General features: G+C 62.7%; 1 protein-coding gene across 1 annotated transcript; it reads left to right on the top strand.

Moving 5' to 3' along the window:
* The first annotated feature begins 3376 nt into the window (after positions 1-3376).
* Positions 3377-7430, top strand: LY6E (lymphocyte antigen 6 family member E). Its single transcript, XM_053447843.1, is given in 5 exon segments — positions 3377-3644; positions 3647-3861; positions 5724-5829; positions 6230-6349; positions 6445-7430. Coding segments are annotated over 5 exon segments (915 nt in total). The 5' UTR covers positions 3377-3391; the 3' UTR covers positions 6666-7430.
* The last annotated feature ends 7316 nt before the right edge of the window (positions 7431-14746 follow it).

The raw sequence follows: 14746 nt of genomic DNA, 5'->3' as shown, positions 1-14746 counted from the left end.
CTGGCGGTGTGTTCCATGTCAAGGAGAAGGGCCAGGTACTTCCAGGGCAGGAGGGGAGGGATCTCTCTGAATGGGCACTCGAGCAGAGAAGCGAGGGTGCAGGCTGAGGAGGTCTGGAGTGAACTTCCTGTTCTAGGATTGGGGACAGCTGTGCAAAGGGCCTGAGGCAGGAGCCTGTGACGGGGTGAGCTGAGCCTGTGGCTGGAGCCAATGGTTTGAAATCACAGTAGCACTTCCGGCCATTCTCTGGGAGAAGCGGGGCCAGCCAGAGGGGAGCACCCTAAGGCTTCACTTGGAGACGGGGAGCTGTGCCCAGAGAGGTAAGGCAGGTGTACCATGCCCCACAGTGTGGCCTCACCAGCAGCTCTCCTTGCACACTGAGCCCCACTGCCTGACAACACCTTGCCTCCCATCCGGCTAGAGCCCAAGCGAGAGTGGCTCGGGGCTTCCTGGCCTGGGAGAGTTAGAGCAGCAGGAGAGGAGGGCCGGGGGTCTGCACACTTCCCCACAGGACCCCTGAGCAGAGACCTGCAGTAGGGGTCTCAGAGGAGGTGGGCAGCTCCAGATGGGAGAGCTCGGCGGCCGGGCCCCAAAGAGGCCAAGCGCACCTGTCACAGCTCCAGCTCGTGAGCATGACCCACAGAAGCTGCAGGCTCTGAAGGTCCAGGACCATGGCTATGCCTCGCTCTTAGGGTGAGAACGCAGAATGCTGGCCAAGGACCACTGCCTACCTGCACCCCGTGGCCCCAGTCTCCAGTCTCCAGCCTCAGCACCCTGCGCCAGGCTCCTCTTATGGGCTCCTCAAGCCCCTGGATCCCCTTTCTGTAGACGGTGAGGGCAGTGGGCACCCGTCTCTCCCAGTTCCAGACAAGCCAGACCGTGCACACCCCTGGGTCCAGACCCTGGACAGGACTAGGAGGCATCCAGCGGCAAATGCATACCCCCAAACTCCAGCCACTTCTGCCCAGAGAAAGTTCCCCAGAGAGCATGAGCAGGGGGAGAGCTGCCAGAGGAAAGGCTGGCGAACACCACGGCACTGGAGTAGAGAAAGAAAGAACATTCTGGGGCCCCCTCCCCGGGGGGGGGCAGTGGCTGGCCCAGGAAATCAGCAGGGGGTCTACAAAGCCCAAAGACTTCAGCAAGCCCAAGAAAGAGAAACAGAAGCAGCAGAAGCAGGGGTGTCCACAGACACAAGTCCACCAGATGGACACGTACCTGGCCATTCCAGGGGGTGTCCAGTGCACGTGAAGGAGGCTTCCAGAGTTCAGGGTTGAAGGAGGGAGCCTGAGTGGGTCCACCATGGTGGGCAGACCTTATAAAGGAGGCCCCCAGGTGTCACCATGGTCCCAGGGAACACGTGTGACCGGTAACTCCTGGATATGCCAAGTCCCTGGATGTGGGGCCTCCTTCAGGAGGAATGGGTCCGAGGGCATGACCCTCTATCCTAGCCACAACACCCACCCTCTCCAACCCACCTGGCTGGACCTGCCTAGAATCCTTCCTGTATCACGAAAAACCTCACAGAAACGAACTGGAGACAAAGTCATTCTACTTCCAGGAATCTGTTGAGGGGAAGGTTCTCAGAAGGACCCCACAGATTACATCATCAGGCACTGCCCAAGCTCCTGGCTTGGCCATATATGTTCAGACACATTTTCAAAGGACATCTGAGTCTCATTGTGACTTGGTTGTTCAAACTCACAGAGCTCCCTGAATCACGGGGTCCTGTCTTGCATGGGGCAGAGCCCACATATGCTTTCGGCCACAAATAGTTGCTGAGCCCCGAGCACGAGCCGGCAATGGTCTGGGTGCTGGGCACTACCCTCAAGGGCTGGCCTGCTGGGCAGTTTCAACAAGCAAGGAGCCCGCACAGAAAGTGACGGGCCGCGCAAGGCGAAACACGGGCCTCTCATGGGGACCCAAATTCAGCTTACCTCCGGAGAGAAGATCCGGAGCGGGTGACCAAGGGCTGTGGCTTACTGCATGTCCCTGGGGACAGCAGGGCCATCACCCTTAGACGTGTGGAACCCCAGAGACCACCGCTCTTCGCCTGGGGACCTCTTGGGACACGCGCACACCCCCCAGGGAGAGAGCCCCTAAAGCCTTCCCAAGTTGAGCCATCCCACATCATCGGGACATTACACAGAACCATGCAACGTCTGACCTGGATCCTCAACTGAAGACACACACACACACACACACACACTCTTACGTGCACACTCACACGCACCGACCACACACTCACTCACTCCCCTGCACACTCACATGGCCCCTCACATACCCCTAGATCTTTCCCATGCAACCGGTGTGTTATGAGAGCCCCTCTCCCCTGCAGCTCCCCGGGCCACCCTGCCATTCTGCCTCAGCTCCCTCCCCCTCACCTGTCCTCCCCAACAGGAGGAGGAAGAAGAGGTAGAGCTTCTAGGCCTGGCGCCTTTCACCAACCTCACCGCAAGCGCCATCCAGAAAGGCAAAGAGAAAAGGTCAGGTGCCACAGCCCCTCCGAGGACCCGCGGAGTGAAGTGTACTTCCAAAACAAGCAGGTGACTGAGACTCAGCAAACGAGCTGCCGCCGCCACCAACGTCCCTGCAGGAGGAGGGGAACACCCCCCCCACCCCACCCCCCGCAAAAGAAGGGCCCTGCAGCCCGGCCTGCCTGCCGCCAGCCCGGAATCCCCAGCTGCCCCGGCCGCAGGCAGCCTCCCAGCCTGGCCAATGAGAAGCAGGATGCAGGGGCGTGGAGTCCTGCCAGGCCGCGCTCCCCCGCCAGGGCACGGCCTCCCTGCCCAGAGTCGATGGTGCGGGTCCAGCCAGGGAACACCTACTGAGACAGCGCCCAAAGGCTGTGCTGACGGACGAAGGGTGCTGCCTTTATCCCAGCGGGCGTCTCGGCTCTGCGCCGGGAGGGTCCCATCAGGCGGGCTTTGTGAGCCGATCCCCTGGCTGCACAGCGAGCTGGGGGCCCGGGAGCGTCCTGGCTGAGAGCCTTGGCCCAGGTCGGGCAGCCGCAGAAGAGGCAGCCCCTGCGCCCAGGGCAGAAAGGAATCCAGAAGCAGCAAAGAAGGATGTCCCGCCGGGGATTCCTACGGCCACAACCACTGCCCTCTGGGGCCTTCCTCCCCCACTCCCCGCCACGGGAGGGCTAAGGGCTCACTCCCGAGGCGGCGAGGCCCGGAGCCGAGGACCCGGGGGCCCGGGGCGAGGGGGCGGCGTGCTAAAGGCAAGCTCCCCGCCTCCTCCCCGCCCGCAGCCGGCCCGGCCCGCCCGGGAGTCTGAAACGCTCCCACCGGACTGGGAGGAAGGGACGCGAGCCCTCCCTGGGCGCGGCCGGCGAAGGTGGGCCCTGTCCCCGCCCCCACACGCCCGCCACGCGTAGCCGGGCTGCCGCGCGATGACGCGTGCCCAGCGTGGGGACGAGAAGGACCAGCCTGACGGGCCAGCGACACCTCCCTGGGGCTGGGCTACGGGCCCGTCGTGGGGGGGCCTGCCAGCCCCACCCGGGCCGGGGAAGTCCGACCCTGCCCGGTCCCCACTCCCCGGAATGCCGGCCCCACGCCCGCCCGCGGGAGCCCCCACTCCGCCCCTGCTCCTGCTCCCCAGCGCGCGGCAGCGCCAGCCCTGCGCCGCCCGCCCCTGCGCCCCCAGCTTCCCTGCGCCCCTAGCCCGCCGGAACCCCGACTCCGCCCCTGCTCCCCCCGCCCGCCGGAGCCCCGACTCCGCCCCTGCGTCCCCCGCCCGCGCGAGCGCCGACTCCGCCTGCTGTTCCCCGCCCGCCGCGGCTGACACGAGTCCGGGGCTGTCGTGCGCTTGGGCGCCAGGCTTGGGGAGCTCGGCGAGGCCGTGGACCTGCGTCTGCCCCGCGTAAGTCGGCGGGGTCCGGACCGGGGAGGGGGAGCGGGGACGACCCCCTTGGCGCCGGGCAGGGCGGAGAGAAGCGGCGAGCAGGGTGCCGGGAGCGACGCGGGAGGGTCTGGAGGAGGCTGGGAGGCTGGGCTTACGGGTGGGCCCGGCGCACGGGGGCTGAGCCTCCACTCCCATCCCCCAGCCCTCCCAGCCCTCCCAGCCCTTCCGAACCGTGCCCAAGATCGGGGCTGGAGCGGGCACACACCAAAATCAGGCGCCCTCCCTGGCTGGGTGACCCAGAGCCGCTCAGGCAGGGGGGCCATCACCCGACTCTAGGTTCCCCTTCGCCTCTCCCGTGGGGACTGGCGAGGGGCAGCATTGCCGACTCGAGAAGGGGGCTGGGATCTTGGCGGTCCCGCAGGATGGGAAGAATTAAGGGCCCTTCCTGGTGGACCGACCACCCTGGGGACTGGAGCCTACCCTGGCAAGGGGTGAAAGCTAGTTTGCCAAAGATTATGCAAGCCTATGAGGTGCCTAGGAACGTCGGCCCCCAAAGCCCCCGCTCCCCGGCCCCCACTGAGCCACCTTCGATCTTCCAGGACAAGGACTAGCTCCTCTGTAGTGGCCCAGTCCCTGCATGCCTGGCTTTGTCAGAAATCAGCCCCGTGAGCCTGGGGGAGGAGTGGGCAGTCCGGATCCCAGATGGCACTGTCCCTGAGGCCCCCTGGTGCCCCTCAGGGCTCCCATTGCCTGACCCTGCTCATGTCCATCCACTCCAGCCAGTGCCTCAACTCAGCCCAGTGGGGCCTGTTTGGTTGCATGCCTGGCCAGGGACAGTGGGGACACCAGATGTGACTGGTGGCTGTTCATTCCAGAGCTTCCTGGAGAACAGCTCAGAGCTGCTCCAGGCCCAAACCTCACATTATAGGAGAGGAAGCTGGGGCTCCTTTCTCCCGCGCTGCCTACATCTGGAGATGGGCTCAGCTCTGTTCTCGGGCATCCGAAGCTCCTGTCCCAGACCCCAAGATGTTAACCCCGGGCCCAGAACTGGACGGGGGAAGCCTGTTCTCTCCCCCGCATTCCTCTTCCCAGTGCCTGGGACCCAGCTCCCTGGGCCCAGAATGCCCTTCCGCCGCCCATGGCTGTCCCCCCAGGAAGGCACCAGACTGCGCCTCCCACACCTTGCCTCCTGCAGAACATGGAACCAGAGCCCCAGCTGCTCCCCCCTGGGGCTTCCTCCACCAACTGCCACTGGTCTCTGCCTGGGAGAGGGTCCCAATGGAGGGCACCAGGCAGCCTCCATAGACAGATCTCCCTGGCTGAACCTCGCCGAACCTATTTTTCATGCAGGAAATGGGGAAATAGCAGATTTTGCAGGCTCGCTGTCATCAGCGCTGAATCATACAGAGCGGGAAGCGCCCCTTGCCTCCGCAACACCGAAGCTGCTGGAGGCTGCTGGAGGCGGGTGCCCAGCGCCCAGCCGGCCCCTGAGTCCTCACGGCAGGAACGGAAAGTTCTGGATGTGGGCTGGCTAATATTCCTGGTCACCATGCCCCCCACCCCCAGCATCACCACCAGCAAGGGCCAGTCTCTTGGCCTTCCTTTCTGTGTGGTCCTGAGATCTGTCTAGATTCCCCAGCCCGCCCAGCCGCAAGCCCCGCGGGCTGGGGGAGGGGTCTCAGCTCGGAGTGTGCACTGAGCGAGGTGGGCGGGAATGGAGCAGGAGGACCCTCCATGTGCTGGCTGTGTGGCTGCCAGAAGACAGCCCACCCCACCCCGCTGTCTATCAAATGGAGGGCAGCGTGGCTCCCAGGGCCTGTGGCTCTGGTCCCTCCTTCCAAGGGGCAGCTGTGTCCCCCACCGAGCTGTTGTCTAAGCAGGACCCGTATCTTTGGCTTTGTGAGAGCCCAGACCGGACACCCATCTCCTCCGGAATGAAGGTCTTCCTACCCGTGCTACTGGCTGCCCTGCTGGGTGTGGAGCGAGGTGAGATGCCCCCCCGGGGCCCCGGGCCCTGCCTTTGGGTGAGTCCTGCTTTCCTCTTGGACTCTCCTTCTCCCTTCTCTCCCGAGCAGTGCCCAGCAGCGCCCAGGGGACCTTCAGTCCCGTTCCCACGTGACCTGTTCCAGACGGCCCCACAGCCCTCTGCCCCAGCAGAGCGGGTCACTCCTCCTTGCTACTCCCCTGGAGGCCTCGGGTCTGTCCCTGACACGTTCCCCGCGGTGCATTTGGACCCGGGGCCGAGGTCTGGAGTGTGATGATTGCTCGATTAACATCCACCAAGGATTGGGGGTTGCGGACTGGCAGGGGACATCGGGGGACGCCGCTGGAAGGCGCCCCAGGGCCCGAGACAGGTGTCACCTGCTGTGCCTCCCTTCCTCCGCAGCCTGCTCCCTGGTGTGCTTCTCGTGCACGAATCAGAACAGTAACTTCTACTGCCTGAAGCCGACCGTGTGCTCGGACTCGGACAACTACTGCGTCACGGTGTCCGCCTCTGCCGGCCTCGGTGAGCGCCGCCCACCGCCTCTGCCCGTGGCCCAGGCCACCGCCCCCGCCCCCGGGCCCCCGCGCCGGCCCTCACCTCCTTGTCTTCCTGCGCAGGGAAACTGGTGGACTTCGGCCATACCCTGAACAAGGGCTGCTCCCCGATCTGCCCCAGCCCCAGCGTCAACCTCGGCGTGGCGTCCATCGGCACCCACTGCTGCCAGAGCTTCCTGTGTAACATCAGCACGGCTGGCCGGGGGCTGCGCGCCAGCGCCGGGCTGCTGGGCCTCGGGCTCCTGCTCAGCCTGCTGTCCGCCCTGCAGCGGCTCGGGCCCTGACTCGTCCGCCCAGCAGCCGGCCCGGACTCCCCCAGCTCAGGAAGGAAGGCCAGGCCCCTCCCAGACCCTCCCAGACCATAGGGAAGCCTCTTCCTCCTACCCCTCGCCCCGCTCGATCCCAGCCCCCGCTGCCCCCGCTGCCCTCGGTGCTCAGGGTCTGGCCTGCCCCTGGCGCCTCCCCCTCCCCTGAGAGGCGCCCACAGCGCTCACTCCCCAGGCGGCCAAGCGACCTTCCTCAGGGAACCTGGGAAGGGCTGAGGGCCGGAGGCCGAGGGTCCCGGAGTCAGGACTGAGACCTGGGGACACACTGGGAGGGGCACGTCTGTTCCCAGCTGGGTCGAGAGCTGTGCTTTGGCCGCTGCTTCCGAGAAGGCCTGTTGTCACCATCCGAGGACGTTGTTGTCGCAGGGGACGGCCTAGCTCAGCGGCGCGGACGGGGCCTGGGTGCACCCTGGGCATGCGTGCGAGTGTGAGGGCGAGTCAGAGTTGGGGGGGGACGGGGTCAGGAGTCCAACGTAGGCTGCGGAGCACCCCGACCTCAACAGCAAAGCTGCTTTTCTCTGGCCTTTCTGCAGCCCATATGCACTCACTTTAAGGCTGGCCTTTTGGAAGATGGGGTTTCAGTGCTTCAGGGTTTAGGCCACTGGACCCAGGAATCCCGCCCCCCACCACCGACCTCCAGCTGTGGCCCCACCCTCTCCCTCCACCCCCACATTGGATTCTGCCTGCTGCTTTGGTGCCTCAAATAAACACATGTTCTCCACCTTTTGCTCTGGCCGTGACTGCCTGTGGCCATGACTGCAGTCTGGGGGACCCCCTCCCTGCAGGGGCTTCAGTGGGGGGGACCCCCATGGCCCCACCCAGCGGCTCACATAGGGAGAGGCTCCCCTGAGTCCATAGCTCTCTGCCCTCCAGGCCTAGAAGAGAACCTCCACTCTTGGCCACGTGGGAAGTTCATCATCAGGTAGGGCAGGGCCGGAAGCAGGGAGGGAGGTCAGTCTGCTTCTGGGAGGAAGGCAGCCCCCTCCAGAGGCAGGAATGGGTTTGGAGTGGGGAGAAGGAGCCTACAGGAGCAGGCACTCGGTGGGCACCAGCGTCTGGCTCTCCGGGACTCGACGATGGGATGCCGGGCCCGTCGGGTCCAAGCAGGCACAGGCAAACCTGACTGGGCAGGCGGGGGCCAGGGAGCGGGTGAGCGGACACTGCCCTGTGCCCAATTCCTCTCTGCCAGCCACGATGTTTCTGTGGTGATCAGGGAAGCCGTCCCTGCCAGCAAGGCTCTGTGTTCCTAGCCCACGGCTCCTTTGACTGGGCTGGGGTGCGTCGTGGCACTCCTGGAAGGTGGGGAAGTCGGTCTCTACTTGATGTCAGCAGGCCAGGTCTGAGGACCCAGAGGGGGCCCCAAAAGACGAGCTGAGCGTGTCCATGGCTTCATGCAGGCTGGAAATCAGAAGGGAGCCAGGAGGAAGTGAGGGAAGGGCTTCCTGACCAGCATGAGGGATAGAGCGGAGCAGACAGTGCCTGGGGCACCCGTGCCCTTGGGGTGAGCTTCCTACTGGAAAGGGGTCCGGGCTCCTGCTCCTTCAGGAATCCAGAGTAGAGTCCGTGGACAGTGAGGGTCACAATGGGATCCTGTTCTCTGAGGCCTTCCCAGGTGTTTGGGGCCCAGGAGGAACTCAGGATGATTAACCGCCTCCCCTTGGAGTGGAAAACAAGCTTCTCTGGGCCCATTCAGAGCAAGGGAACCGCAGAGCAGGAGTCGCTGTGACCCGCCCACCCGAGGAGGAGCAGGACGGAGACTCTGGGAAACGCGGTCCCTTGGGCTTCCCAGCCTCACACCCGCCTGCGCACTCAGGTTGACGCCGGGGGCCCCGAGTGGTGTGCCTGTGCCCAGTGGCCGCAGAATACTGTCCAGCAGGGCAGGACAGTGGTCAGTGTGGGGCTCAGGGTTGTGGCCTGTCTCTGGGGAATCTCTGAGCTCCAGGTGGGCACGGACGCTTGGAAATGCGGGTTCTCATCGCCACGGCCACCCAAGTGGGGACACCCCGCCGACACACACAGCCAGGTGACATCCCATGGAGGGGACAGTCTCCAAATAAGGGGGGCAGGAGGGATCTGCCCCGGTAAGGCGACAAGAGGAAGGAGACCCCAGCTGACCAGTGCCTTGGGGAAGGATCGGGAAGCACCTTGGAGCAGCCTGACTGAGACTGAGTGGGCAGTGACCATGCGACGCACCTGAAGGGGTCAGGCTGGCATTAAAAACAGAAGAAGGGGCGTCTGGCTGGGTCCCCGGAGCACGCGACTCTTGATCTCCCAGTTGGAAGTTCAAGCCCCACGTTGGGTATAGAGATCACTTAAAAAATAAAATATTTTAAAAAGAAAAGGAATTCCAGGAACTTGACATCAGCATGCCCCCAGGTACCCACGGCCGGCTGTTGCCGCGGGCAATGGGGCTCCGCGCGGCTCAGAGTCCCGGGGTAGAAGGCACTCGCGGTATTGTTCACTCAACATTGGTCAAGCCACGGCGCTGGTGTGGCTCTAAGTCGCAAGGTGCCCGGCGGGTGGTGGCGAGGTGGCAGGACCCCGTGGCCCCGCGCTCGGCTCCTGCCCACAGTCACGCAGGCTTTCGTCTCCGCACCTGCTGTCTCCCAGGTGGCATTCCTCGGTCACTGCCCTTCCTGCACCTACACGCAGAGATGGTGATGCTTATCCCGTTTTCAGGAGCCCCCTGAGGCCGGGGGCTTGAAGCCACCTGCACTGCTGGCTGGGGGACCCCGGGGCCCAGCACTGCCTCTGCTCTGGGGTCAAGTCCTTGCAGAGCTGGGCTCAGAAGCCGGTGGGCCCCCTGGGTTCCCTCTGCCTCTCCCTGGGGAGGGGGGAGGCTGGAGGGCGGGGAGGGTGCAGGCCGCCTGAGGGAGCAGAGGGAGGGGGGTGGGGTGGGTGAGAAGGGGCTGAGCGGTGGGAGGAGGAGCCCGGAGCTCTAAGTTTCCATTTCCTGCCGCCTGGGGGAAGGCAGGTAGGGCGGGGAGGGGCGGGGAGGGGCGGGGCCTCGGAGGGAGGCCTGCTGGGGCCTCGTGCCCCAGACTCTAGGGGTGCCCTGGCACCTGGCCAGGCTGCAGGGAGGGGCCAGGCACACGGTGGCCAGGAGCCCAGACTCCCTGATCTCAGCGCCAGGAGCCCGGGGGACGCCCCGCCCCCATCTCAGTAGCCAAAGTCAGCTCTTTGTTCTGGTCCGGTTCCCGCATCCCCCCAGGGAGGGGGTCTCTCTCTCTGGGGAGAAAATGGGCATATCAGGCTCCTGTCCCTCGCCTGCCCCTCCCAGGCTGCTGGGCCTGCTGGCCTGGGAGGTGGAGAGATCCTGCCCCAGCTCTGGCCTCCACCCGCTGTGCGTCTCCGGGGGGTGCCTACAGCCCAGCCCAGGCCAGGCAGGCCCTGTGCCTCCTCTCCCCGTCCTTGCCATCCGCCACATTGCCCTGCTCCTGTTCTCCCATGATTTCCAAGGTCCCCAGCCTGCTCGCCCAAGGGCCCAGGTGGGGTGGAGGAGATCTGGGAAGTGGAAAGCACAGAACCGGAGATGGGGACAAAACAGACCTAGGGACGACAAGGCAGCTCTGGCCGGGGCTCAGGCCTGCGGAGACCCCACCAGTCCCCTGCAGCCGGCCCGGGACGGTGGCTCTGAGGGTCCACGTCCGCAGGCCCCAGCCGTGAGGCTGTTGCTCGGCTGTTGCTCGGCTGTGCTCCAGCCTGTGGGGACATCTCTTGTGCAAAGAGCCCACCTCGTGTCCCCATGGGGGATCTTATCAAACATGCCGTTTCTCCTCACCTGGGGCCCCAGACTGTCACCTTGGAGTGTCTCTGGAGTCCCCTCGGCTGTGCCGTTGTGAGGAGGTGAAGTGGGAAGACGGTGGTCTCTGAGGAAAACGCACGAGAAATGGATTCGGGAGGACAGGGGTGCACAGAGAGGAGGGGCCAGCTGGGGGTCGGGGCGGGCAGTGTGAGGGGCAGCAGACACCACACCCACGAGGGGTTCTAAGGCTGGGGGAGGGACCACTGGGAGCCCAGCAGATTCTAAGAGGAGAAGATCGAAGTGCGGTGTTGATGCCATGGACCCCCTCCTGCAGGGTCTCCCTCCTGCAGGGTCTCCTGGGACAGTGCCATCACTCGTGAGCACCTACAGCAACTGCCCCTCTGGCTGCCTTTCCAGCCTGGCCAGTAGACAGCAGGTGTCCCTGTCACTGGGGCTGGAGGGGGTGCCGCGTGGCTTCCCTAAGTCCTGTCCACCCCTCTCCAAAGAGCACCTCCGGCCGCGCTCCTCCTATTTTTCTGGTTTGGATGCGCCGTCTGTTCTCTGCAGGGAATTTGGTCAAACCTGCCTTTGCCTGATTCCCATTCGGGAAGGGACTCAGACTGGCACCCCTTTTGTCCCCTCCCCGAGCAGAGGATAACCTGACCCCCCTCTTCCAAGAGTTCTCTGGGGACCAGAGCAGAGCAGACTCTGCAGAACGACATGCCACCTCCCCCTGGGAGCTGGCCTGGGTTTCCGGGACCCAGACTGAAAGTAGGGGACCCAGGGCCTCAGCGGATGAGGGAAACAAAGGCCAAAGAAAATTTGCATTTCCTCAACCTACAGCCCAGGGACTGACAAGCCCTGGAATGAGGCAGAGTGACCTTCCTCTAGGGGCTCAGCTGCCTCAATGCTGACACTTTGCTAAGGGCAACAAGCCATTCTGGCCCGACCCCCAGGATCCCGTAAGTCTATTTTAACATAAAAATTCCTTTGGAGACTTCCTTTATCTCTAAACCCCAAGATACGTGGTGGCCATCATTGCCCCAAGCATACACGCACCGAGATACATCCGAAAGGTCTCAGGATTGAGTTTTCATGGAACAGTAGTGCATGACCCTCTCCTCAGAAGAGCTGCCCCCTCAGGGTCCTGGAAACCTTGTTCCCAATACCTGGGAGGCCTGCACTCTCCCTAACCCCTCCCAACTTGGAAGTATATAATGGGTTCCTCCCAGGACCCCAGTGCAGCTCTACCTGCCCCCAGTCCTGTCCCCGTGCTTTAATAAAACCACCTTTTTGCACCAAAGACGCCTCAAGAATTCTTTCTTGACTGTTCGTTCACTCCTAAACCCCAACATTTCCTACATAATTTGGTGCGCGGCATAGGGACGTCGGTCTTTCATCTGGACTCTGAGCCTTGCTGCAAACTTGACGACTGCTTTCTTCCCCTCTATTCCCATTTCAGGGGCTTTGAAAGGAATATGATCTTTTTTTTTTCTTTAATAAATCTTTTTTTTAAGATTTTATTTATTTATTTGACAGGGAGTGGGAGAGAGCTTGAGAGAGAGCACAAGTGGGGGAAGCAGCAGAGGGAGAGGGAGAAGCAGGCTCCCCACTGAGCCAGGAGCCTAATGTGGGGCTTGATCCCGGGACCCTGGGATCATGACCTGAGCCAAAGGCAGATGCTTAACCGACTGAGCCACCCAGGTGCCCCAAGGAGTATCATCTTTTTTTTTTTTTAAGATTTTATTTATTTGACAGAGAGACAGAGCCAGACAGAACACAAGCAGGGGGAGTGGGAGAGGGAGAAGCAGGCTTCCCACCAAGCAAGGAGTCCGATGTGGGGCTCAATCCCAGCATTATGACCTGAGCCGAGGCAGACGCTTAACAACTGAGCCCCCCAGGTGCCCCCCAAGGAGTATCGTCTTACGGGAACACTCTCATGTCGACCGCTCAGGCTACGATCGTCCAGCCTGCGGCTGCTCTACCGGGACGGAAGGAGAAACCCTGCCGTTTCACCAGAAGTCAGCCCCCGAGCCTGAATGGTAATAAGACCCAGAAACTTGATGCCCACTCTTTGTTCCTGTCCTTCGACAAAGTCATCTGTCGTGGGCACGGGACAGCCACCCCAGCGACCAGCCTGGCTGCCCATCTTAATTCTCCCATGTGAGGTTCCCTCCTCATTGGTCTAATGGGATCCTACCCACATCCTTGGTCTGGCCACTCCTGGCCGCGGGACCTCCACTGGGAGCCGGCGGAACCCAGCACCCAACTGAACTAAAACCCAACCGGGGATGGCTTCCTAGGGACGCTGGCTGTAAAGACCACACGTGTGGGAATGTCACTCAGAACGTGACGGGTTTCTACCTTTACTGTTTTCCCTCAGGGTCCTCTAACTACTTAAACTACAATATTGGGTCCTTTCCCCTTGTAAAACTTTTCTAGTGTTTTCCATGGGCTAACAACGGTGGGTTCTTCAAGGCGAGGTGGAGTAAGAGGTGACCTTCACGGCATGACCTCCGAGGCATGGTATTTCAGGCCCTACTAGCCTAGGACGCAGTGGGGAGAAGGGGGGACGCTGGCATCGCTCCTCCGGGAACTTTATGGCAGAGCGGTGATCAGAGTGACCTCATTGGAGGGACACGTTGAGTCCCTTTGACGCCAGGAACCTCTGATGTATCCCGTGTGGGATGCCACCTGGGAGTCGGGAGTGGGACTCTCCGTGATGGACCTTCTCTCTCTCTCTCTCTCTCCTCCAGTTCCCAAGGACTCTCCCTCGGGGAGCCTTCTAACCCCCCCCCCCCCGGGAAACAATGTGGATTGCGAAGCTGAGGAAAGGACTGAGCTCCTGTAGCCCCGCGTGGCCTCGGTGGGATGTGTCGGTTCGTCTCTTCCGCAGGAAGCAGGGCGCGTGGGCGGAGATGCTCTAGGGCCAGCCTGCGGGCTCTGCATCGGGACCCCGACCTAAGGGGCCTCTTGCAGAACAGGTTGGGTCAGGGACCAGGCCGGTAAACCACCACCACCACCACCACCCCCTCCCCCAGGCGGGGAGGATGATAATGATCTAAACAGGCCCCGTCGCGACGGGATCCAGGTTGCTGGAGGAAACAGGGGCTGTGGTCCCGAGGAGGCAGAGGGGGATCTCACTGTCCCTCCTCCTGACAGCTGTGGGGGCGTCTCCTGCATTTCCCGGGCTTGCTGGCTGTAATTAGAGCCAGCTGTGGGGCGTGGACCCCGGGATGGGGACTTTAAGGAGGTTTCCCAAGCAGCTGCTGAAACTCCCTCCTTGTCAGGGGAAGTTTCCTGTCTTCTCCAGCCCGGCCTGGACCACAGGTGTCCACGCTGGGGGACAAGCAAACAGGGTGTCTGTTCGTCTGTCTGAGCCGAGGAGCTTTAGAACCAAGAAACCGCGTTCTCTGCCTTCTGGGGGCACCAGGCCTCCTCTCCAGCCCTCCTCCTCCCATGTCTGCGCCGCCCCGGGGGCCTCCTGCTTAACTGGCTTCGAGGCCCTCCTCGCTGCCGCTGGCACTCGGGCTTCTCCCCCCTCGCTGTGAGGAGCAGAGAGGACGGTCTGCACTTGACCCCGCCCACTCCGGATTCCCCCCAGGGTCCCAGGAAAAACCACAGAGGGCAACAAAATGATTGGCTTTTACGTGGGTGTTTTAATCTGAGTGACCCTCCTGACCCGTCACGCAATCCGGTTTTTGTCCGCGTGCTTGTCTAACTACAGGTACTTGTTCGCGTGGGAAGGGCGGCTCCTTCCCAGATGGGGTTTAATAGCATCGGGTTCAAGAGGTCGGGGGCCCCCAATTCCCTAAAGCGTGCCGGCCGGCCAGGAGCCCCCAGGTCAAGCTCCTCATTTAGCTGTCCCACTGGCTGCAGAGCTGACACCTCCCCACTCACCCACGGACCTGGTTGAGACACCCGAGGCCATTCCCTTCCTTCTGTCACATACGAGTTGTAAGTCTTCCCCGTAGGAAGACTTTAGATGGGGCACTGGGTAAGCTGAGGAAAGCTTAGAATACTAGGACGGGGTCCTTTCCATTTTAAAGGTAGTTTTCCTCTTGGGACAGAGGGTCCTTGTCTCTGCCGGCCTTTCTTCTGGCTGCCCTTCATCAGTATTCCACCAAGGCTTGCCCAAGGTCGGATAAGCTCTTGGTCTCTGTTGCAACTTATTAGTAAAAAAAATGACATAAGGGCGCCTGGGGGCTCCGTGGGTTAAGCCTCTGCCTTCCGCTCGGGTCATGATCCCAGGGTCCTGGGATCGAGTCCTGCATTGGGCTCTCCGCTCAGCAGG

Source organism: Lutra lutra, chromosome 4, assembly GCF_902655055.1.
Source record: "Lutra lutra chromosome 4, mLutLut1.2, whole genome shotgun sequence".
Classification (NCBI taxonomy): domain Eukaryota; kingdom Metazoa; phylum Chordata; class Mammalia; order Carnivora; family Mustelidae; genus Lutra; species Lutra lutra.
This window is presented reverse-complemented; position numbering and strand designations above follow the sequence as displayed.